Source organism: Dama dama, chromosome 11 (genome assembly GCF_033118175.1).
Source record: "Dama dama isolate Ldn47 chromosome 11, ASM3311817v1, whole genome shotgun sequence".
NCBI lineage: Eukaryota > Metazoa > Chordata > Mammalia > Artiodactyla > Cervidae > Dama > Dama dama.
Genome location: NC_083691.1, coordinates 72,719,118 through 72,744,922, shown reverse-complemented (window position 1 = coordinate 72,744,922; position 25,805 = coordinate 72,719,118). Strand labels below are relative to the sequence as shown.

The 25,805-nt window shown below is 42.0% G+C and overlaps 1 protein-coding gene across 2 annotated transcripts in view; it reads right to left on the bottom strand.

Moving 5' to 3' along the window:
* The window catches only part of FSHR (follicle stimulating hormone receptor), a 194,922-nt gene that overhangs the window by 54,081 nt on the left and 115,036 nt on the right, over window positions 1–25,805 (bottom strand). For both annotated transcript variants that reach the window (XM_061156295.1, XM_061156296.1), the window contains exons 3-4: window positions 23,021–23,095; window positions 20,557–20,631 (exon numbers count right to left, since the gene is read on the bottom strand). In XM_061156295.1, coding sequence (XP_061012278.1) covers window positions 20,557–20,631; window positions 23,021–23,095 — 150 coding nt within the window. The remainder of the gene's footprint in view (window positions 1–20,556; window positions 20,632–23,020; window positions 23,096–25,805) is intronic.

The window sequence follows — 25,805 nt, the reverse complement described above, 5'->3', positions numbered from 1 at the left end:
TGGAGATTAAACAACACGTTTCTAAATAACCAATGGGTTGCTGAAGAAATCAAAAGGGAAATAAAAAAATTTGTAGGAACAAATGACAAGAAAACATGACAACTCAAAACCTATTGGATTCAGCAAAAGCAGTTCTAAGAGAAAAATTTACAGCAATACAATACTACCTCAAGAAACAAGAAAAACATTAAATAGACAAGCTGACTTTACACCTAAAACAACTGGAAAAAGAAGAACAAAAACCCCCCCAAGATTAGTAGAAGGAAATAAATTATAAAGATCCAAGCAGAAATAAATGAAAAAGAAATGAAAGAAACAATAGTAAAGATTAATAAAAATAAAAGCTGGTTCTTGGAGAAGATAAAAAAATTGACAAACCTTTGACTAGACTCATCAAGAAAAGAAGAATCAAATAAACAAAATTAGAAATGAAAAAGGAGAGGGTACAACAGACAATGCAGAAATACAAAGGATTATAAGAGAGTATTATGAACAACTATATAGCTATAAAATAGATAACCTGGAAGAAATGGACAGATTCTTAGAAAAGTTCAATTCCAAAACTGTACCAGGAAGAAATAGAAATTATGAACAACCCAATCACAAGCACTGAAATTAAAGTTGTCATAAAAAAATCTCCCCAAAAACAAAAGCCCAGGACCAGATGGCTTCATAGGAGAATTCTATCAAACATTTAGAGAAGAGCTAATGCCTATCCTTCTAAAACTCTCAAATAATTTCAGAGGAAGGAACACTTCCAAACTCATTCTATGAGGCCACCATCACCCTAATACCAAAACCACACAAAGAAAACACACAAAAAAGAAAACTACAGGCCAATATCACTGATGAACATAGATACACAAATCCTCAACAAAGTTTTAGCAAACAGAATTCAGCAACACATCAAAAAGCTCATACACCATGATTAAGTTTGGTTTATTTCAGGGATGCAAGTATTCTTCAATATATGCAAATCAATCAATGTGATACACCATATTAACAAGTTGAAAGATAAAAAACATATGATATTCTCAATCGATTTGATAAAATTCAGCACTCATTTATGATTAAAACTCTTCAAAAAATGGGCATAGAAGGAACCTACCTCAACATGGTAAAGGCCATATGTGCTAAGTGTATGGCAAACATTATTCTCAATGGTGAAAACCTCAAAGCATTCCACCTAAGATCAGGAACAAAACAAGAGTGTCCACTTTCACCATTATTATTCAACATAATTCTGGAAGTCCTAGCTACAGCAATCAGAGAAGAAAAATAAAGAAATCCAGATTGGAAAAGAAGTAAAGCTCTCACTGTTTGCAGATGACATGATACTGTACACAGAAAACCCTAAAGCTAGTATCAGAAAATTACTAGAGCTAATCAGTGAATTTAGCAAAGTTGTGGGGTACAAAATCAATACACAGAAATCACTTGCATTTTCATATACTAACAATGAAAAATCAGAGAAGTTAAGAAATCAATTCCCTACCCCCCCAAAAAAAGAAATCAATCCCCTTCACCATTGCAACAAAAAGAATTAAATATCTGGAATAAACTTATCTAAGGAGACAAAAGAACTGCATACAGAAAATTAAAAGACACTAATAAAAGAAATAAAAGATGACATAAACAGATATTCCATGTTCCTGGGGAGGAGGAGTCAATATTGCTAAAATGACTATACTACCAAATGCAATCTACAGATTCAATGCAATCCCTATCAAATTACCAATGGCATTTTTCACAGAACTAGAACAAAAAATTTCACAATTCATATGGAAACATAAAAGATCCTGAATAGCCAAAGCAGTCCAAAGAAAGAAGAGTGAAGCTGGAGGAATCAACCTTCCTGACTTCAGATTATGCTACAAAGCTACAGTCATCAAGACAGTATGGTACTGGCACAAAAACAGAAATAGAGACCAATGGAACAAGGATAAAAAGCTCAGAAATAAACCCATGCACCTATGGGTACCTTATTTTTGACAAAGGAGGCAAGAATATATAATGGAGCAAAGACAACCTCTTCGATAAATGATGCTGGGAAAACTGGACAGCTACATGTAAAAGAATGAAATTAGAACACTTCCTAACACCATACACAAAGATAAACTCAAAATGGATTAAAGACCTAAATGTAAGACCAGAAATTATAAAACTCTTAGAGGAAAACATAGGCAGAACATTTAATGACATAAAGCAAGATACTCTATGACCTACCTCCTAGAGTAATGGAAATAAAAACAAAGTTACCAAGGACCTGATTAAACTTAAAAGCCTTTTCACAGCAAAGGAAGCAAGGTAAAAAGATAACCCTCAGAATGAGAGAAAATAATAGCAAATGAAGCAACTGACAAAGGGTTAATTTCCAAAATATACAAACAGCTCATACAACTCAATGCCAGAAAAACAAATGACCCAATCAAAAAGTGGGAAAAATACCTAAACAGACATTTCTCCAAAGAAGGCATACAGATGGCTAACAAACACATGAAAAGATGCTCAACATCACTCATTATTAGAGAAATGCAAATCAAAACTACAATGAGATATCACCTCACACTGATCAGAATGGCCCTCATCAAAAACTCTACAAACATTAAATGCTGGAGAGGATGTGGAGAAAAGGGAATGCTCTTGCACTGTTGGTGGGAATGTAAATTGCTACATCCACTATGGAAGATGGTATGGAGATTCCTTAAAAAACTAGGATTAAAACCACCATATAACCCAGCAATCCCACTCCTAGGCATATACCCTGAGGAAACTAAAATTAAAAAAGACACATGTATCCCATTGTTAATTGCAGCACTATTTACATGGAAGCAACCTAGATGTCCATTGACAGATGAATGGATAAAGAAGTTGTGATACATATGCACAATGGAATATTACTCAACCATAAAAATGAATGCATTTGAGTCAGTTCTAATGAGGTGGATGAACCTAGAACCTATTTTACAGAGTGAAGTAAGTCAGAAAGATAAATATTGTACTTTAACACATATATACGGACTCTAGAAAAATGGTGCTGAGGAATTAATTTACAGGGCAGCAGTGGAGAAACAGACATAGGGAATAGACTTATGGACATGGGGAGAGGGGAGGAGAGGGTGAGATGTATGGAAAGAGTAACATGGAAGCTTACATTACCATATGTAAAATAGAGAGCCAAGGGGAATTTGCTGTGTGGCTCAGGAAACTCAAACAGGGGCTCTGTGTCAACCTAGAGGGGTGGGACGGGGAGGGAGATGGGAGGGAGGTTCAGAAGGGAGGGGATATATGTATACCTGTGGCTGATTCATGTTGAGGTTTGACAGAAAATAGCAAAATTCTGTAAAGCAAGTACCCTTCAATAAAATTAACTAAAAAATAATGAAGTGCATCCTATGATACTGCTTCCTCTAAAATATGGTTATTGTATTTAGTGAGATCAAAATAGGCTTATTGTGCCATATAAAATGGTATATATTAAGGCAGGGTGTATATACCTTAAAAGCACATTTTTTATTCATCTTTATTTCATACTTTAAGATATCATTTGTGTGTATATTTTGTAATATAACCATACATTAATACTATAATTATATATAGATCTATAAGTAAACTTATTTGGGGACATAGGGTTTTTTTTTTTTTTTTTCTGATGGGGTGAGGAATTCAAGACCATATTGGCCACTACATAGGATATTTTGCTTGGGAAGAGAAGATTGTGATTCTGAAGAGCTGCCAGGTGGAAATAATAATAGATTTGTGCTGTGCTGCTTAGGAAGGTAGATATAGGATTAATAATAATAGTGGTCAACATTTATTGAACACTTCCTATGTACCAGGTACCACACCAAGCACTTAACATTGATTTTTTTATTTATTCCTCTCCTCTACCTTAAGAGACAGGTAACATTACCATCCTCATATCAGAGTGGAGGAGGCACAGCTGAGAGGTTCAGGCACTTTCACAAAGCCACACTTAAGAGGGGCAGAGCTAGAGGTCGAACCCAACATCTTTCTGACTCTAAAGTTTGTGCTTCTTCCATGATCAGGCTGATGGTCATTCATTCTCATAAGGACTGATTCTCATTCATTACGACAGCTGCCTGATAGAAGGGTTAATTGTACTGTGAAGCACCTGGTTCCTTGCCTCTGGAAATGTCTGTGTGGCTGGGATTCTTCCTGAGGGGTGTGATATTGTTATTTATTATGAGAAATACATATTTGGTCTCTGTTCCCCTTCCTGGCACAGAACTTCTGGGTGGCGAGTGTGATGTGCTTGGAGAGGGGCACGGAAGCTCAGAATCCTTTCCCCATACCTCACTCTCTGCATATCTTCCTTTTGGCTGTTCCTACATTGTATCCTTTTGTAATAAGCTAGTTTTTGAGTAAGCAAAATGTTTCCCTGAGTTCAGTGAGCTGCTCTAGCAAAGTAACCAAACTCAAGGAAGGGTTATTGGAACCTCCATTCTATAGCTGGTTGGTCAGGAGCACAGGTGACAACCTGGACTTGCAGTTGGTATTTTATGGGGGGCAATTTTATAGGATCAAACCATAGATCCTTGGGATCTGATGCTGTATCCAGGTAGACAGTGTCAAAATTGAGTTGAATTGTAGAGCACCCAAGTGATGTCTGAGAATTGCTTGGATGTGTAAGGAGAAACCCCCCACGCTGGAAGTGGGTATAGAGCTGGAAAGGGAAGCTGAACTCTGTGGACCCTAAGATGCTTTTCAACTTAGGAACTGAGCATTCCTCCAAAAATGCCATTTTCAAACATAGTAAGTGCTTTGTTTACAAATGAAAGGCTACAATCATCAAATAAGTCTAGGAAATGCTGGGTTAATAAGGCTAAGCATTTCTTTCCTACAGGGTTCTCAGAGCCTTAACCACAATATTATTCATTATAAATGTCCATGAGCAGGAAGTAGGGTGCTGGCTTTCCCCAAACACATTGACTTTGGATTCCTCCTTTATTGTAGAGTATCTCCTGAGTTTGGTGTTTCCTAGTTCAACCGTTGAAGCCCTGCTAGAAGCTAGAGTATTGACGCTGATTCTCTGAAAATGCTGTCACCCTGTAGGACGTGGTTGACAAACTCTGAGTGTTCTATTAGTCAGCCCCCTCTACTCCTCCACCATGATATAAATCACAAAGTTTACGGGGTCACATTGCTAAAAGGGCACACTGTGTCCAGTGAACTTTGATGGAGTTTCTACCCGCATCTTCAGGCATTTCCAGATGGGCCCCTTCAGAGTACCACCTAAAGAGGGAAGGTAAGAGACTGAATAACTCCCCTGCAGCTTCACAGAGTCCATCAGTCACAGGATAAGATTCCTACTCCCCCTAGCCCAACAATTAACCTCTCTTCACACCATGTCTGGGTAGGAAGAAATCACGTTCTTATGACAAAAATGAATCGAAGGAAGGCTAAACTGAAGATAAATCTTTGACAACATGGGCTGAATTAGAAAGAAATAAAAAGTTTGTGATGGGCTACTGAGAAGCTCTCAATTTGATGTTATTTGTCATTTCAGTTTAGAGCACATATGATGCCTTCACGGCTAGAGCAGGTCTCAGCAGAACAAGATGTCAGAGGTGGACTTTTCCTGAGATGCTGAAGTGTGAGACATGCTATATGCCAAGTTTCTAGAAACTAGTTAACACAACTCTTAACCTCTCATGCACAGTGGGCATGAGTATGGTGCAGGAGCCTTGGGAGAAGGGTTCCTCCAGACAGCCATGAATCTGCCCTTCCCAGCCCCTCACCATGTGGCAGGATGGGAGCTGTTTATTGTGTCACTTTGTTTGAGAGCAGAACTTTCAGCAGACCACGTGACAGCTTTCATCACTGTCTCCTCCTGCTTGGGGAACAGAGTGACCGGTGTCTGACTTGGGCCCAGGCTAGAGGCTGCAATAGACCAGTGTTTGGGAAATAACTGAAGTACTAGGACCTGGTTATACAGGTCACATCTCTAACCCAGACATCTAGGAAGAAAAGACTGGAAAATAGGCCTGCCTTATGCTCATGTAGCACATGTGGCTGACACAGTTATTTCATATTCTCTCATTTGACTTTGGGGCTTCCCTGCTGGCTCAGACAGTAAAGAATCTGCCTGCAATGCAGGAGACTTGGGTTTGATCCCTGGGTTGGGAAGACCCCTGGAGAAGGAAATGGCTATCCCAGTCTAGTATTCTTGCCTAGAAAAGTACATGGAGAGAGGAGACTAGCGGGGTACAGTCCATGACATCACAAAGAGTTGGACATGACTGGGCAACTGACACCTTCACTTTGACTTCACTGTGAGTTTCTTAGATGAACATAATTATGCTTCTCATCTTACAGATAAGGGAGGCAGTGCTCACAGAGGGTCAGTGGATCACCCAAATTTCTAAGCTTGAACCAGAAACAATCATAGTTAATGCTTACCAGTTCCCTTATCACATGGCGTGTGTGTGTGCTCAGTCATGTCTGACTCTTTGCCATGGACTATAGCCTCCCAGGCTCCTCCATCCATAGGATTTTCCTGGCAAGAGTACTGGAGTGGGTTGCCATTTCCTTCTCCAGGGGATCTTCCTGACCCAGGGATTGAACCCAGGTCTCCCACATTGCAGGTAGATGCCCCACCGTCTGAGCCACCAGGGAAGTTCCCCTAAAGCTCTCTCCAAGTTAGTAGATTCACTGCTAACAGAGTGTTGCCAAGAGGTAATCTTTGGGGACCACCTTGGATGCCAGCGTACAAACAACTTTCATCAAACTACCAATTTGCGGCAAGCAGTTACTTTTAAATTACATAGGGGAGTCACAAAAGAGTTAATATTTTAAACAGTTTGCACACCCTTCCCCACAACTCATTTCTAGCATTAATTATTTAGAAAGCTATTTCTTAGGTACACTTAAACTTAGCCCACATAGATGATCACAAGTTCCAAATGGCAAACAGTAATCCAGTGTCACTCTTACGCTCAGAACAGCGGGTATATTGACATTGTCTTCACCCATACTCTGCACCTTTCCAGTCGTGACATGCTGGAAAGGGGGGTGGATGGGGATGGAGTTAGACACTCCTGGACTCAGTTCTTAGTTCTGCCAGCTATAGAAACTCTGTGTTTGAAATTCCTCCTTTGTAAATTGGGGAAAATACATGCCTCACTGTTTTGAAAGATGATTCAGAAGACGGACCTGTGAGACCAAAATACTTAGTTTAGGGTCTGCCATCTAGTAGATTGACAATTAGTATCAGTGTTCTCTCCTGCTCCAAGTTCAGTTCAGTTCAGTGGCTCAGTCATGTCCAACTCTTTTTGACCCTGTGACTGCAGCACACCAGGCCTCCCTGTCTATCACCAATTCCCGGAGTTTACTCAAATTCATGTCCATTGAGTCAGTGATGCCATCCAACCATCTCATCCTCTGTCGTCCCCTTTGCCTCCCGCCTTCAATCTTTTACAGCATCAGGGTCTTTTCCAATGAGTCAGTTCTTTGCATCAAGTGACCAAAGTATTGTAGTTTCAGCTTCAACATCAGTCCTTCCAAAGAATATTCAGAACTGATTTCCTTTAGGATAGACTGGTTGAACCTCCTTGCAGCCCAAAGGACTCTCAAGAGTCTCCTCCAACACCACAGTTCAAAAGCATCAATTCTTTGGTGCTCAGCCTTCTTTCGGAGAAGGCAATGGCAACCCACTCTTGCTTGGAAAATCCCAGGGACAGAGGTGCCTGGTAGGCTGCAGTCCATGGGGTCACTAAGAGTAGGACATGACTGAGCGACTTCACTTTCACTTTTCACTTTCATGCGTTGGAGAAGGAAATGGTGACCCACTCCAGTGTTCTTGCCTGGAGAATCCCAGGGATGGGGGAGCCCAGGGTGGGCTGCTGTCTATGGGGTCGCACAGAGTTGGACACGACTGAAGCAACTTAGCAGCAGCAGCAGCAGCAGCTTTCTTTATAGTCCAACTCTCACATCCATACACGACTACTGGAAAAACTATAGCTTTGGCTAGATGCACCTTTGTTGGCAAAGTAATGTCTCTGGTTTTTAATATGCTGTCTACGTTGGTCATAACTTGTCTTCCAAGGAGCAAGCGTCTTTTAATTTCATGGCTGCAGGCACCATCTGCAGTGATTTTGGAGCCCCCCAAAATAAAGTCTGTCACTGTTTCCACTGTTTCCCCATCTATTTGCCATGAAGTGACGAGACCAGATGCCATGATCTTCGTTTTCTGAATGTTGAGTTTCAAGCCAACGTTTTCACTCTCCTCTTTCACTTTCATTAAGAAGCTCTTTGGTTCTTTGCTTTCTGCCATGAGGGTGGTGTCATCTGCATACATGAAGTTGTTGATACTTCTCCCAGCAATCTTGATTCTAGCTTGTGCTTCATCCAGCCCAGCATTTCTCATGATGTACCCTGCATGTAAGTTAAATAAACAGGCTGAAAATATACAGCCTTGACATACTCCTTTCCCGATTTGGAGCCAGTCTGTTGTTCCATATCCAGTTCTAACTGTTGCTTCCTGACCTGCATACAGGTTTCTCAAGAGGCAGGTCAGGTGGTCTGACATTCCCATCTCTTAAAGAATTTTCCAGAGTTTGTTGTGATCTACACAGTCAAAGGCTTTGGCATAGTCAATAAAGCAAAAATAGATGTTTTTCTGGAACTCTCTTGCTTTTTCGATGATCCAGCAGATGTTGGCCATTTGATCTCTGGCTCCTCTGGCTTTTCTAAATCCAGTTTGAACATCTGGAAATTCACAGTTCATGTACTGTTGCAGTCTGGCTTGGAGAATTTTGAGCATTACTTTGGTAGTGTGTGAGATGACTGCAATTGTGTGATAGCTTGAACATTCTTTGGCATTGCCTTTCTTTGGGGTTGGAATGAAAACTGACCTTTTCCAGCCCTGAGGCCACTGCTGAGTTTTCCAAATTTGCTGGCATATTGAGTGCAGCACTTTCACAGCATCATCTTTCAGGATTTGAAATAGCTCACCTGGAATTCCATCACCTCCACTAGTTTGGTTGGTAGTGATGCTTCCTAAGGCCCGCTTGACTTCACATTCCAGGATGTCTGGCTCTAGGTGAGTGAACACACCATTGTGATTATCTGGGTCATGAAGATCTTTTTTCGCTTCTGTTAGGTCCCTAGAATTTCTGTCCTTTATTGAGCCCATCTTTGCATGAAATGTTCCCTTGGTATCTCTGATTTTCTTGAAGAGATCTTTAGTCTTTCCCATTCTATTATTTTCTTCTATTTCTTTGCACTGATCACTGTGGAAGACTTCCTTTTCTCTCCTTGCTATTCTTTGGAACTCTGCGTTCAAATGGGCATATCTTTCCTTTTCTCCTTTGCTTTTTGCTTTTCTTCTTTTCTCAGCTATTTGTAAGGCCTCCTCAGACAACCATTTTGCCTTTTTACATTTCTTTTTCTTGGGTATGGTCCTGATCCCTATCTCCTGTACAGTGTCATGAACCTCTGTCCATAATTCTTTAGGCATTCTGTCTATCGGATCTAATTCCTTTATCTATTTGTCACCTCCACTGTCTCATCATAAGAGATTTGATTTAGGTCATACCTGAATGGTCTAGTGGTTTTCCCTACTTTCTTCAATTTCAGTCTGAATTTGGCAATAAGAAGTTCATGATCTGAGCCACAGTCAGCTCCCGGTCTTGATTTTGCTGACTGTATAGAGCTTCTCCATCTTTGGCTGCAAAGAATATAATCAGTCTGATTTTGGTGTTGACCATCTGGTGATGTCCATGTGTTGAGTATTCTCTTGTGTTGTTGGAAGTGAGTGTTTGCTATGACTAGTGCATGCTCTTGACAAAACTCTATTAGCCTTTGCCTTTCTTCATTCTGTTCTCCAAGGCCAAATTTGCCTGTTACTCCAGGTGTTTCTTGACTTCCTACTTTTGCATTCCAGTCCCCTATAATGAAAAGGACATCTTTTTTGTGTGTTAGTTCTAGAAGGTCTTGTAGGTCTTCAAAGATCCCAGATCCTTTGTTGGTCCCATTTTGTGAGTTTGGGTGATTCAGTCAGCATCTCTGAACCTCAAATTTCCCATCTGTAAAGTGGAACCATCAGTAAATGTCTCAGAGGGCTTTTGTAAGGCTATGTCAGTGGATCTGAAGTGAAAGGGCTTTCTAATTTGTGATCCCTGTGTCCCACCCCGTGCCTGCCAGCAGTGTCCTGTCCCATTAGCAGTGGTTGCATTCATTTGCTCTTTCAGACTTTCAAAGCAACTCTGCACCCTGACTCATCTTCCCTCTTCCTTTCCCTCCATACAGCCTTTTGAAGGATATAGGCTGTCCTTTTCCTCTCTGTTTTACATGAGGCCTTGAAAGGTCTTGTTACTTGCTTACACAAATAGGACCATGGCTGAAGACTGGGCGTGTGGCTCTCCTGTGAAGAGAAGAGATTTTTCTTTGTTTATTGCTGAGTGAATCTGTGTCTGGGTGGCTCCTTGACCACAGAGAGCATAGTGGGTGAGCTTTGTGAGGGAAGCCGCCTAATTTCTTCCCTGGCACATCTCCCAAACACCCTGTTCCCTCTTCTCAGCACTTCTATCTTTGAGTACCAAACTGGTGGAGGAGGAGCTCACTGCCTGTTGAACTAGACATTATTTGCAGGCTGTTTGCTGTGGGTGAACTGGTGATTAAACTGCAGCAGAACACTTTTGTAATGTCTGCTGAAGATGAAAATATTCTTTCTTAAAGCATCTGTCACACACTTATGGAGTGTTCACACTCCGTAAGGCCCCAAGATAGTTTTCTAAAAACAGCAGTTGCTTCTCTTCTACTACCCAGACAGATTCAAACCCAGGCCCACATTTTCATTAAGGACCTACTGTGTGTGGACGCTGCCCTCTGTGGAGATGAGCTGCACACGGTTGTTCTGAATTAGAGCTTGACTGAATCAGGTGATGACCTCTCCTGCAATGTATTGCTCCCTGGTCTTGAACCAGCTAATCTGGCTGGCCGAGGTGCCCCTGGGAATGCATTTCTCCTATAGCCATGCCCACAGGAAGACAACATCTTCCCAGATGGACAAGCCAAGGGTTTGGGAGCAGCAGAGCCATCAGGCCTGTGTTCTTAGCTCCCAACCTAAGAGCACACAGTGTGAAAGCCGAAGAGGGTGAGATGAATGAGGGCAGCAAAGACAAATGGGTCCCTCAACGCGCATTACAGAGTGAGCTGGTTACAGGTGTGTGAGAACTGGATCACAGCCAGGATTCTCTAAAAGGAGAAATAAGTAGCTGAGCGCCTTGTTTTTGGTGCCCTTCACTGGGTTTCAGCCATGAAGACAACCTAGTCCCCATCCTGGAGCAGCACAGAATCAGGTCACCAGAGAAGACTGCATGGCGCCCTCCCTCTTTCATCATCCTGACTGTCCCCTGTTGTCCACTGTAGAGCCCAGTCTCCTCTGACCCATCTCTGCCTCCCTGAGACTGCCTCATCTCTGCAGAGAAGGTAGCCAACAGTTCTTGTGTTAGCTCTAACACCTTAACCTGTGGCTTCTCCTGGGGATAACTGTAAATCTACAAGGGTCTGGAAGGACCAAAATAGCCTTTAAACCTCCCAACATTGAGGCTGCAATGGTGGAAGAAGAGGCAGTGGTTTATTTTCCACAGAAGTGGGGCTTCACTTGATGTCATTCAGATTCTCACTGGCTAAGCTATCCCTCTTTCTGTCTGTGCCTGGGGCCAGCCCTCCTCCCAGGCCAGCTCCAGTGGCTACTGGATGCTGTTTGCCTCTTAAGCCTGACCCCACATCCAGTGCCTCTCAGGCTCCTCTGAGGCCGGCTGTGCTCATTTGTGAGGGGCCGAAGTGACGGGGCTCATTCTGTGATTCTCCTTTAGCTTAAGATGCTGAGTTTCTGCTGTACTTAAGACTAATTTACAACTGGTTTAAGTTTTTGATGCATCTGAAGGATCTTAGCATTTAGAGGGTCTCTTTGAATCCTGGGGAAGAGGAGCCTGATCTGGGAAACAAGAGTGGTCTGCAGGAAGCTGGATTTTCCTGTCTTGTAGAGGGGTTTTCTCCTTCCATACAGGACCCTTTGTGTTGATCTGAATGTGCTGAACTCAGGACAGGTAGTGATGCTGGGATCCCCAGAGTCTTGAAGTCACAGTTAGGCACCCTGCACTTGGAAGGAAGAGGTCTTGGAGGACATAAAACCCATTTCCTCTTTCATATACTTTCATATTCTTGAAGCATATTTTATTATTTCCATTTTGCAGATGAGGAAACTGAAACTTGAAAAGATCTGTCCATCACTGTGGGAGTGGGGGGAAGTAGAGGTAATACTCTCAATGAGGAAGGGGGTCAGGATTGACTTCACACAGCTCATCTGGGACTTGTTTCTCTCTGAACCCCCTCTGGACTTGTCTTCACAACTGATTTCTGATGATGACAGAGACAGATCTTATTTCAAAATTAATGAGGTGAGGATATACCTACCTTATAAGAAAGTATATCCTGTGAAAATGTATTCCAGTGGATGGAATAGAGGGTTAGTTATGTACTATTTAAGTAGATCCTGTTGGAATTTCCCTCTCAGAAGCCCCCCTGGCCAGGAATCTATCATGATTGATTCTTGGGTTTCACATTGTCTTTTCCAGGCTCCTTTTAAAAAAATATGCCACTTCCTTTGAAAAGAATAATATTAAGATCTGAACATACTGATGTGAATTGATAGATGCCATAATTGTCTTGATGGAGAAGGCCTGGACTTCTTGCAGGAGAAATTACTGAGCAGGTCAGAGGAAGGAAGAGGAGAGGTGAGCAGCATGAAAACATCACCATCGTTACAATCATGCCCTGAGACGAGAGGAGGTTCTTGCTCTCCTGGGGCTGATCTGCCCAGGCTGAAATCTCATCTTGAACCTCAGTGGTCCACAAGGAAAATCTTGCTCTCTTTCCCTGAAGTTGACAATATCAGGCAAAGGTGGCTCTGCTAGACAGATTACTGATAAAAGAAACAACTGTATAATTTCCATTGTGCCCAAACATCCCTGTAGTCATGACAACATCCTTAGAGACTTATGACACTGACAGCTGGGGAGATGGCTAATTTCTTCCCAAAAATCACAGCTACCACGTAAGATGAATTTTGGCCTAGCTGGATTCTTGAGGGGTGCTGACTGCAGGGTGATTCTGTGTGGGGGTCACTCAGGGAAGGGAGGCTTTGGGGGTTACTAGAAGTGAGTGGGCAAAAATCATTAGTCACTTGGGTCCTTGTCTGACCTGGAGGGAAATAAAATGGTGGTGGTTCTGTTTTAGAAATGTGTCCCCTGTCCCCCATTGAACCAAGCCTTTCTATTCCTCCAGGGGCCATTATTACTGTACCCCTGGATTATGGCAACTGGCCCTTAGCAGTTCTCCCTTGAGTATATAGTCTGTACCCTGCTCCCCGTCAAGCTATAGTCCAAATCATTGTCATCCTGTTTTTCTACTGAAGAAGCTCTTCTTTAAAAAATTGTAGTTGATTTATTATGTTATGTTAGCTTCAGATGTATACAGCAAAGTGACTCAGATGTACATATACACGCACACACACATACATATTATTTTTCAGATTCTTTTCCTAATGTATAGATTATTACAAAATGTTGAGTATAGTTCCCTGTGTTATACAGTTGGTCCTTGTTGGTAAGATTGTCTTGTAACTTATCCTTCTACTACTGTGTTGAAGCTTAAGCTCCTTGCCTTAATTTAGTTTTCCAATCTTCCAGAGCCAGTCCATCTTTATATAGTCAAACTCCTCAGCATATGCCTTCCTTTTAGTTGAGATTCAGTATCTCCCCATCCTCTCCCTACTCCATGATGCTTTTTTGTTCTATGGGTTTGATCCTCTCTTTCTTTCACAGAAAATTCCTTCTTTTTTGTCTTTCTAAATTTTATTCATTCTCCAAGTTGCAGCTAAATTCTGCCTACTTCCCAAAAGCTTTCCTTTAATTGAATCAGTCCTCTTATCTATGGCCAGTGCCACACAGCTTGGCAGATGTGTTATTTTCAGGGCTTAATGGATGATAAATAGTCTTTTCTTCCCCAAAGGCTGAGCCCTTTGTGTTGAGAGCTGTCCTTTGATGTCACCTGGATCTCTCACAAGGTCACCCTCTTTCTCCTTTCTAGACCACCCTTTCTAAACCATAACTCTACTTTCTCTGCTTTACTTTTCTTCACATCACTATTACCACTTGCCATTATCCAACGTTGTCTCTTCAATTAGAATATAGGCTCCATAAGGGCAGAGGCATCATCTGTATTGTCATCTTTTGCATGCCCAAGAAGTAGCCACAACAAAGCCTAGGATATAGTATGGCCTCAATAAATGATTGTTGAATGGTTGACTGAATGAATGAGTTCTCACTGACTGGCTAATTCACATTCAAAATGTTGGAGGAGAAATGGGAAGGCCCTGATTCTTTCCATTGTGCAGGAACTTTGAAAAATTAACCCCGGTACGGCTCTCTTCCTACCACCACAGGGAACCAAACATTGCTGAACATCAAAATTGTCAGAGTAGCCCAGTCCACAGGGACCTTGCACGTTCCTGTCAGAAGAGCTGTGTACCCGGGAGCACAGGCAAGGCCAGCTGAATGCTGTCAAATGCTTACATTTGTACTGCTGTCAGCTTCAGATGCAATGAAGTATGGTAAAAGGAGCTAAATTATAAATCAACATAAAAATAGGAAACATTATCCAAGCAGTTGGTGGTTGGGGATGGCATGGTATTGTGGGCCAAAAATTCCATGAACAGGGGAGTCTGGAGGGCTACAGCCCATGGGGTCACAAAGAGTCAGACATTACTGAGTGTGCCTGTGCACGCATGTGCACACACACATACATACATGGTGTTGGAAATGAACAAAGAAGGGGTAAAGATTATGCAGGATTATTTAATTTTGCTTGTTCAGAGGGGACTTTCTGGATTTGTCAGCAGTTGGGTGAGAAGGATGCCTTTGTCCTTTGAGAAGCACAAATAATATATTTTCATGTTTGAATGCTGGTCAGTGGATTCTGTCTATAAAAAGCAGTTAAAGAGGCCTTCCAAACCTTAGAAATATTGAAAGAGAAAAACAATATATCCACCAGCAACACATGATCATCATCATCAAATTAATCGTTGCAAGACTCTCAGAGATAGGTATTCTTTTTTTTTTTAAAGGAGAAGAGAGAACTGAGGTACATAGAGGTGGAGTCCCTTACACAGACTCCCTTAGCTAGTCAATGACAGGGTCAGGAATTTAATAAGAATTGCTACTGTTTACTGAGAAGACTGAGCACCCAAGAATTGATGCTTTCCAACTGTGGTGCTGGAGAAGACTCTTGAGAGTCCCTTGGACAGCCAGGAGATCAAATCAGTCAACCCTAAGGGAAATCAACCCTGAATATTCATCGGAAGGAATGATACTGAAGCTGAAGCTCCAATACTTTGGCCACCTGATGTTAAGAGCCAACTCTTTGGAAAAGACCCTGATGCTAGGAAAGACTGAGGGCAGGAGGAGAAGGGGCAACAGAGGATAAGATGGTTGGATAGCTTCATTGTCTCAATGGACATGAGTTCGAGCAAACTCCAGGAGATACTGAAGGACAGGGAAGCCTGGCGTGCTGCACTCCATGGGGGTCAGACACAATTGAGCAACTGAACAACATATTGAGAATTTTCTAAATGTCAGTCATTCTTTCAGTACTTCATTCAATACAGTGCAAGGAGGCAGGCAACATTATCCCTCATTTACAGAAAGGAAAACGAACCTAGAGTTGTTGAGCTGATTACCCAAGGCCACACAACTAAGAAGGGTAGGAGCCGAGACTGAGCCCAACCAGGGGGCCCTGGAATCTCTACTTCCTCATTACTCTCTGCCACTCTTGGATCCCTGGTCTCTGTTGCCATGCCCAGAAAATGGCTCAACTTTTATAGTCCAAGAAGCTACTTTCACCACTCTTACCAAAACAAATTAAAGGGAGGAGAGCAGAAAAGAGGGAGAGAGACTTAGGGGAGGGTTGGGGAAGAAACATCTGGAATTGCTAAGGTGAGTTGCAGTGAAGACTCTGCTGGAATCATCTTTGGCTGCAGGAAGCAGATGACATAGCTGCCATTAACAGCCTCCTAAGAAGCTCTAACAGGTCCCCATGTGAAAGGAAGATGGCTGTCAGTTGCGGGTGGAGGCCCACCCAGCTGTGTAAAGGGTTTGTTAAGGTGAAATTATGGTTTACTAAGTAGCAAAGAACAACATCCAGCTGCCTGAGAATTATGCTGACAGGATGCAAAAGCAAGAGAATATTGTGTAAACCTTATTTACAGATCAATAGATAATCTTTCATACACAAAAGGTCAGCTCCAGGAAGGCAGAGCAGTAAAGAAAGAAATATTGCTCGTAAATACAATATTGACTTGAAAAAATCCACCCAGATGAATCCTTTGATATATACTCTTCTAGACAAAGTACATTTCTTTATTCATGAATTTTTTTCTTCCCCTAACCATTTCAGGTTCCTTAGTGAAGTATGAAGGGAGTGATGAAGAAGGCTGATTTCTAGTTGTTTTGAATTCTGTGCCATCAAATGATCAGTATAATGTGGAATCAAGTTTGAGAATTTCAGAGCAACATTTCTAAGTGTGTGTATGCAGCATTTAGTGTTCTTAAGTCAAATGACAACTCACCCCTACTCTTTGTAGTTTCCTGCTTTGCTGGCTGTGTTGATAAACATTTATCCTGGCTTAAGGAAATAAAAAACTATTCCATCCTACTGGTCCTCTCTGGATTCCTTCATCCATTTTATGTTTCTTCTTTGCCTTGAAGCAAGTAGTTCATCATTCCCCAAAATACCTGAAATCATTACCACCCACCCCTACTTGGCTGCTGGATTGCAAAGCTGTTCATGACCACTGCCCAAACACAAGTAAGTGTGGAAGAAGAGGGAAGCTTCCCTGGGCTTTGTTTCCATAATCTTTTAGGTTAGAGGACCACCTCTAAATTTGGGTGATTCCTCTCAGCAATTTGAAAAATATTTCAAAGGACCATGGTCTGAAAACCCTGAATGATGCTTTGCCGGTAGTGTTTTTGGAGTGCACAGCTGCCTTAGTTCTCAGGGTCACCTTGGGCTGCAACCTGGGAGCAGTGTGCAGCTGGGAAAAGTCTGCCCTGGGCAGTAAGTCCAAAGGCTTGAGAGGGACAGCTGTTCCTTCCAGCTTCCTGATGGGGATCAGCGTGGCTGGTTGTGAAAGAACCTTATACTCTGTGGAATTATGTGAGTGTATGTGCTTTTCAGAGCCATCCAGGAGGATCATTTGACAGTGACACAATTGCTTTTAACTAATTACAAGTTCTTTTCTTTTTGCAGTTAGAAAGCATGTTTCAGATACTCTGAGAATGATAACCCCCTCTCAGGACAGATGTGGCTGGAATCAGTCACCTCCAGTTTTGTCTGGACTTGACAGGGTAGTTAAGTACGACTGAAGATTACTTAACACCTCCAAGTGAGAAAAGGATACAGAGGCGTCTGGACTTAATGACACATGGCAGAGGTTTCAGCTTCTTCCAGAGTCAAAGTCAGAACTTCGTCCTCTCTGTTCTTCCAGAGTCCCCCCTTCAGTCTAGGGCCATGCCTTCCGCACACACACACTCCTAATTCCCCCCTTGCCCTTACTCCCTAGAGACAGGGCTGAGGGTCCTTGCTAATAATGAATGGCGCTGGCTGCAAAGTACAGGCTAATGTTAAACGCTGGAGCTCTTTCTTAACTTTGCGGTGACTCCCCATCCCTTGGATTTTCCCAGTTCCCCATTCGAAGACCTGCTATTATCACCATGGGCCGTGGAATGTGTGTGTGAGAGGGTTGTTTCTTCCTGAGTCTCTCCTCTGCAGGGTGCTTCCCATGAGCCGCGTGTGACAGTCTGTGAATAGGGGTGTCCTTCTGCATCAGGTCTCTTTTGTTCTGCTATATTGAAGGCTCTATGGCCACCCCTATTCCACTCAGACTTTTTGTAAGAGGAAGGAGAGAGGAGAAAGGGAAGGATAGTAATTGGGAGGGAGAGAAAAAAAGAAGGAATGAAGGAAACCACCTGGGTAATAGGCACTAATAATTTTACATTTATATAGTTATTTATGGTTTATATGCTAAAAACAATTTGTAAAATGTTTTTATAGGCATAATCTCTTTTAGTTTTTGTAACCACCCAATTTATAGATAAAGAAACTGAAGTTTAGAGAAGGTAAAGTTTATCTAGTTAATAAATACAGCATCCCATCTGGAATCCAGTCCTTCTGATGTCATGTATAGTTTTTTTTTTTTTTTTTTCTTTTCTATACTGCTCCATTAAATGTAAAGGCATGTCCCAAAGTTCTTTATTGTTGAATTCATGCTAAACACCCTGGGTGAAAGTTGAAGTTCTTAGTAGCCACCATAACTCTCTATGAAACCCTTACTGGACTTTTTTTGAGGGTAGACTTGTAGACTTTGACTGGTTGGCCAGAAATAACCATCCTACAAATACTTGGTACATTTATTAATGTTTTTGTAGTTTACAGTATATTTTCACATGTGAACCTCACTTGAAAGTCCTATAAGCTTTGCCCATCTCAGAGGTCTAGTGATTGGTCCAAGAGTGAATGGTGGAGTCAGGATGAGGCTCTAGATTTTTTCTTATCTTAAGGCCTATACCTTTTCTATTACCTCGGATTTCCTCCACTGTGCTGTACCTAACCTGTGTTAGATTCTTCAGAGTATAGCAAAGCCCATTTAAAGAGCCAGGACTCCTGAGTTGATCATAGCCCTGACCTCTCAGCATGACTGAATACATAATTTGTGAGGTGTAGCGTTCTCTGTTCAAAACTGTCAAAGCATTTCAAGATGTTGACAGCAGAGCATTAAACCTGGAATGAGGCCCTCTGAGTGTGGGACCCTTTTGAGCATGGAGCCATGAGAATGCCAGTGAAGCTGGTCCAGCCTCTGACATGACTCAGGAGTGGAGACTTTGTTTCTTTCTCAGATCATTTCTGGGGCTCCTATCAGAGCCCAAGTCCCAGGACATATGGACTTTGTTCTGTTAAATCTTTTATTCCCTCTGTCAGTCTCCATCAGAGAGCTAAGCCACAATGGCCTAGAGTTCCTTATTATATTAATTGCTAACTCCAGTTCTCATAGATCAACAGTTAGGGACAGAATCAAAATATCACTAGTATTTATGTGATTTACATTACTAGTATAATGTTTATTGAACATTTATTATGTCACAGGCACTGTGCAAAACATTTTAGGTACTTTGAATTGATTGCAAGTGTAAGTATTAGTCGCTCAGTCGTGTCTGACTCTTGGCTTGACTGTAGTATGCCAGACTCCTCTGTCCATGAAATTCTCCAGGAAAGAATACTGGAGTGGGTTTCCATCTTTATCCTTCCCTGTATCACCACACCTTGTCTTGGTGATTTTGCAGCTTTTCCCATCAATCAGTGGATTCTATTTCTCCACCTCTTAAATCTGGGTTGGTCCCAGGAATGATAAAATGCAACAGAAGAAATGGTGTGTAAATTGAGGGTTTAAGTCTCAAGAGGCTTACAAGCTTATTCTTTCTTTTGGAACCCCAGGTCTGCTGTGAGAACAAGCCTGTGTGAGTTGGCTAGCAATGAACACCACTTGGTGGAGAGCTGTCATACCAAATAGAGACTATCCAGGGCAGCCAGCACCCACTTCACCTGCCAGCTAACTTCAGATACACAAGTGAGCTGAGTTGAGGTCAGGCCAACAGAGTACAGCTTGGCCAATGGATTTCACCGATCAGCTCGCAGACAGGTAAGAAATGATACATCCTTTTTGTCTTTTGGAGGTAAGTGGGTATGCATTCTTATTAAATTAATAGATAACAGACGCACATCCATCATTTCCAAGGAAACAAGCTTTGAGAGGTTATATTCGTGCCTGTGATCGGTAGTTAATAAATGGTTCTGAAAAGTGTGACTCTATAGGACAAGTTCTTATCTGTTATTTTGCGGGATCCCATTGTAGCACTCGGGGTTCTGTCAAGCCCTTAGCTAATTTGAAAGCTGAGTGGAAGAAGCAATGTTTTTGCAGATAGAGTCAGGCCCAAGGGATGGAGCTCAAACTCCAAGAATCTCTCTGCTTATAAAAATACCATGTCTATCATTAACCAAAACTTTAATATAAAACATTGTAATCTATCAAAGGAAAAAATGCTTACATGCAGAACAGGAGAGACGATGCCTTTGAGGTCAAGGTCACAAGCTAAATGCTAGCAGAAATTTTGGCTGTATCTCATTAACACTAAATTATGACTGAGTTCTGCAAGAGGTCTGTGTGACAGTCCCATTAATGCAAATGCATTCCTTATGATGTCTGCTTTTGTAAATGAAAACCAAATGCAATTATGTCAGTGGAATTTACTCATTAAGCTAAACTAAAACCCACCAGCAAGTGTCTCCTTACTTCCTCCATTGCCCCACATCTTTGATTACAAGCAGTTGCTCCCCAGAGTTGCAAATGGATATTTTGCTAAAATACAAGTACACGATTTGATAATAGAAGGGGCACCAGAATACAGAAGTTCTTACAGATATCGGAGGTTGGGAAGGTTCTGGAAGGCATCAGGGTCGATGTATAGCAGGTTGTTGGCCTTTTCAATTCTACTGTGAAAAAGAAAAGAACATGCACATGACCTTAATGGTAAGGAATGCTTATGGTATTTTTCATATTATGCAAAGAGTATGTTAATAAGTTCTTCACCCATCTATCCATCTCTTTGTCCATCCATCATTTCCACAAATATTGAGCATGCATGTGGTGTCTTTTACTATACTAAACTGTGCAAACAAAATGTTAACCCTGTCCTATATAACTCTCATCACTGAAGTCTTCCTGGAATCTATTCATCAGAGATAATCAAAGCATATCTGGGTGAGTCATTTCACCCTAAACTCAGTTGAGTGTTTAACCAATAAGGATCTCCCAGGGTCTGAGGAGGGTAGGGATGAGACTAATGTGGGAAATGAGTTTTTTGTTTTTTTTTCTGTTTGGGAGACAAGAGAGAAGGGGATGGACAGCAACAAAGAGGGCGAAGAGTCAAAGGAGATTGGAGAAAAGTAAAGTGAAAGGTCAAAGGAAAATGAAGATTGGGGGACAAGCAGTGAACATCTCTGGCTTTCACGGTGCAGCCCCTGCGGACAGCAGCTGGCAAGGTGCCAGTGAGTCCCTCGTGCTGCGGTGGAGGCTGCCCTCTCACAGCTCATGGGAAGTGATGGCTTCTGCCCGGGGCTGACTTGCGCCACATCCTGATCAATAGTCTGGAGGTGGCATGTTCACATTTGGATTCCAACAGAGAGAGGCTGCCCTTTCCTCATCTGGCTGGATCAATGTGTGTTTGCAGAGATGCTCTGTGTTAATTACTTCTTCCCTGTTTCATTAGCTTTAATGTTGCAGTAACCTGTAGCTATCCAGATCCAAGTACCAGGTAATTAATCATTTTAAATACAGGCAGTGTTACATGGCAGTGAGCCCCTCTCCATGTGGGGGAGAGATGAAAGAGCCATCCCATTAGCTCCACTGCCCACTGAGCTGCACAGAGGGACATCTACTTGACCTTGCGTGGAGGGCTGACTGCCCTTCGGTTCATTTCTCTGATACTCTCTGTGGGTTCTGAGACTCTGGTCAGATTTCTTTTCCCACCTAGGCTAAGGAGAGGCCAAGCAGAGACAGAGGGAAGGCATCAGTTGCAGAGGCTCAATGACAGCGAAGAAGAATGAGAGTGGGAGGTAGTAAGGGAAAGGGAGGGCAGAGTCTGTCATAATGGACAGACTGTCATTCCTAAACAAATTCATATATATGTATGTATGCATATATGAATTATGCATATGTGTATATATGTGTATATGCTTGGCAAATGCTAAGAAGTTTTTAAAAAGATACAAAAGAGTCAAGTTATGTTCAAGTCCTTATCCTGCTGTGGATTTGGCTGGGTGACTAGACAAACTTCAGAACTTCTCTCTGTCTTTCATTCCTCATCTGTAAAATTAGGAAAGTGGTTCAGTGGCTTTCCTAACTGTGTTCTCTGAGAATTTTGTAAGATATTCATCAGTGCTTCACAGAGCAACCTTTCCAATGACACTCGTTGAGAAACTCTTTAATACAATATCCTTCTTGCATATTCCAAGTGTATATTTGCATATTACAGACTCTGAGTTTTCCTATAGTAAGTGAGTCTATCTAACTTAATCTTATTTGACCATAGAATCTTTTTCCTTTTTTGTAACACATAATAATTTTCTGTTTAATGACACACAGAATACACTTTGAAAAAATTTGGACCAGTCTCCAAAGTCTCATCTCGCTTTGATAATTTATAGTAACTTTAGACTGGTATGCAACAGAGGTGTATCTGTGTGAGTATTGCCATGTATATAAAACTAGAATGTCAACAAGAGAAAGTACATTTGGTTGGAGTAGTAAAGAAACCAAGGATTGTTATGATAACTTACTGTATGCCAGTTTATGTGTTAGATATACATAACATTTATCATCTTCTTTATTCATCACAGTGATCCTATGAGGCATGCAATTTTATTATTCCCACTTTACAGAAAGAAAGCTAAGTCTTAGCATGATTTTTCATCTTGACCAAGGTTCCATGGTGAGTAGGTGGCATAGGCTAGCAGTCAAACTAAGACTGCCCATCTTCAACTACTTCATGAGGAATTTGTTTTGGGCTTTGATTGTGGAACAAATTTGAATGAGAGGATGAGCTGGAAGTATTAATATGTGCAGTCACAGAGCTAGGTTCTTGAGTTTACTATGCAAAAATCCCTGAGAAGGAAGAAGCAGAATAAGACTAAGCTCTGGACTGGTACCTGAGTCACGAGGCAGAGACATGTGGCAGTACCTGCTGGACTGACTCTGAGAGCCTCAAAGGAAATTCTAGGAGTCTGAGGACAGAGCAGAGCCAGGGCCTCCCAGGAACATAAGCGAACTTTAAGGCTACTGCCAAAAGCAGCCATGAGCAAAACCGCACAGAGTCTTGCTTACATTTCATGTAGTTTGGGCAGGTTGGAGAACACCTTTGCCTCTATCACTTCCAAGACATCATTCTGTGAGATCTCTCTGCAAAGAAAGAAATATAATTCAAGTCAGTTCAGCTACAGTCCAGAATGGATTTAGGACTCAGCCTAGAGCCGTGTGCCTACAGTGATTCATGAGACACACAGAACTCTACTCCGGCTCGCAAAGAAGTCAGCTGTAATGATGGGGCAAAGCTAACATAAGATGCTGATACTTACAGAACAATGAGAAAATGAACCCAAGGCAGTGACTCTGGTCAGAGATTATTCAGTCTATAGGTATAGCTATAGAGGCGTAGAGAGGGAAAGAGAATTCATTAAAAGTATTTAGGGGGAGTATACAGGGTGAAAACAAACTCTAAATAGACCGGGATCAGCAAACTTCTTCTAGAGGACCATGTAGTAAAATTTTTATTTTTTGGCTTTATGGATCATTTGGTCTCTGTTGCAGCTACTCAGTTGATATTGTTGCATAAAAATAGGCATAGATATCATGTAAGTGAATGAGCCTGCCTGTGTTCCAGTAAAACTTTATCCATAAAAACAGATGGCAAGCTGGGTTTGGTGTCATGCGCGATAGTTTGGTGACCACACCCTAGATCATGGAAGCAAGTTCTCTCTGCTATGCTGCTTTGGAAGATGAGAACCTCAAGTCAGTCTCTTTTAGATACATATCCATGCTGTTACACAAATGGAGATTGTTACTGCAAGACCTTTGACATTACTGTTGTCTTGGCTCAAAATACCCAGGAAAGATCCTTCAGGTCCCAGCCGTTTGCTCCTGGAGTAATTGGAAGAGAGTGGAGGATGAAGTCCGCTCTGCAGAAGGCCAGAGCTTATGAGGAGAAAAGGGCGAGAAGGGCGACTTAATCAGTTAATGTTTGTAAAGTGGCTCAAAGATGAAACATGCTATTATTAGGCCTCCTGAGGAAGACTCTCATGCAGTTTTAATGTGGCAGCTGAGAGAGCTTCAGAAAATCTCATAGGCGGTGTGCATTCAAATTGGCTCAGGCGAGGCGCTGTCTGCTGGTCTGGGATTTTGCTGAGAAGCTCTAGAAATGCTCTTGATCAAGGGAAAGGCCTGGAGGGCAGGACAGGGAAAAGGCCTGTCGGGGGAGGGGAGGTATGACCGTGAGCACGGGGGTTGGCAACATGGAGGGGGAGCAGGGGGTGGTAGGGAGCTGTCAGTTCAGTGGTGGCAGGATCCTTTCTCTCACTCCCCCATTAGCAAGGAGACATTTTGTGAGAGAAGTTCAGTTCAGTCGCTCAGTCGTGTCCGACTGTTTGCGACCCCATGGACTGCAGCATGCCAGACTTCCCTGTCTATCACCAACTCCCAGAACTTGCTCAAACTCATGTCCATTGAGTCGGTGGTGCCATCCAACCATCTCATCCACTGTTGTCCCCTTCTCCTCCTGTCTTCAATCTTTCCCAGCATTAGGGTCTTTTCCAAGGAATCAGTTCTTTGCATCAGGAGGCCAAAGTACTGGAGTTTCAGCCTCAGCATCAGTCCTTCCAATGAACATTCAACACTGATTTCCTTTAGGATGGACTGGTTTGGTCTCCTTGCAGTCCGAGGGACTCTCAAAAGTTTTCTTCAACACCACAGTTAAAAAGCATTAATCCTTCAATGCTCAGCTTTGGTTCAATTCTCACATCCATACATGACTACTGGAAAGACCATAGCTTTGACTAGATGGACCTTTGTTGGCAAAGTAATGTCTCTGTTTTTTAATATGCTGTCTAGGTTGGTCACAGCTTTTCTTCCAAGGAGCAAGAGTCTTTTAATTTCATGGCTGCAGTCACTGTCTGCAGTGATTTTGGAACCCAAGAAAATATAGTCTGTCACTGTTTCCATCTATTTGCCATGAAGTGATGGGACCGATGCCATGATCTTCATTTTTTGAATGCTGAGTTTTAATCCAGCTTTTCCATTCTCCTCTTTCACTTTCATCATGAGGCTCTGTAGTTCTTCTTCACTTTCTGCCATAAGAGTGGTGTCATCTGCATATCTGAAGTTATTCATATTCCTCCCAGCAATCTTGATTCCAGCTTGTGCTTCATCCACCTGGCATTTCACATCATGTACTCTGCATATAAGTTATAAGCAAGATGATGATATGCAGCCTTGATGTACTCCTTTCCCTATTTGGAACCAGTCTGTTGTTCCATGTCCAGTTCTAACTGTTGTTTCTTGACCTACATACAGATTTCTCAGGAGGCAGGTCAGGTGGTCTGGTATTCCCATCTCTTGAAGAATTTTCCAGAGTTTGTTGTGATCTACACAGTCAAAGGTTTTGGCATAATCAATAAAGCAGTAGATGTTTTTCTGGTATTCTCTTGCTTTTTTGATGACCCAACGGATGTTGGCAATTTAAGCTCTGGTTCCCCTGCCTTTTCTAAATCCAGCTTGAACATCTGGAAGTTCATGGTTCACATACTGTTGAAGGTTGGTTTGGAGAATTTTGAGCACTACTTTACTAGCGTGTGAGATGACTGCAATTGTGAGGTAGTTATTAACATTTTTTGGCAATGCCTTTCTTTGGGGTTGGAATGAAAACTGACCTTTCCCAGTCCTGAGGCCACTGCTGAGTTTTTCAAATTGGCAGCATGTTGAGTGCAGCACTTTCACAGCATCATCTTTTAGGATTTGAAATAGCTCAACTGGAATTCCATTACCTCCACTAGCTTTGTTCATAGGATGCTTCCTAAGGCCCACTTGAGTTCACATTCCAGAATGTCTGGCTCTAGGT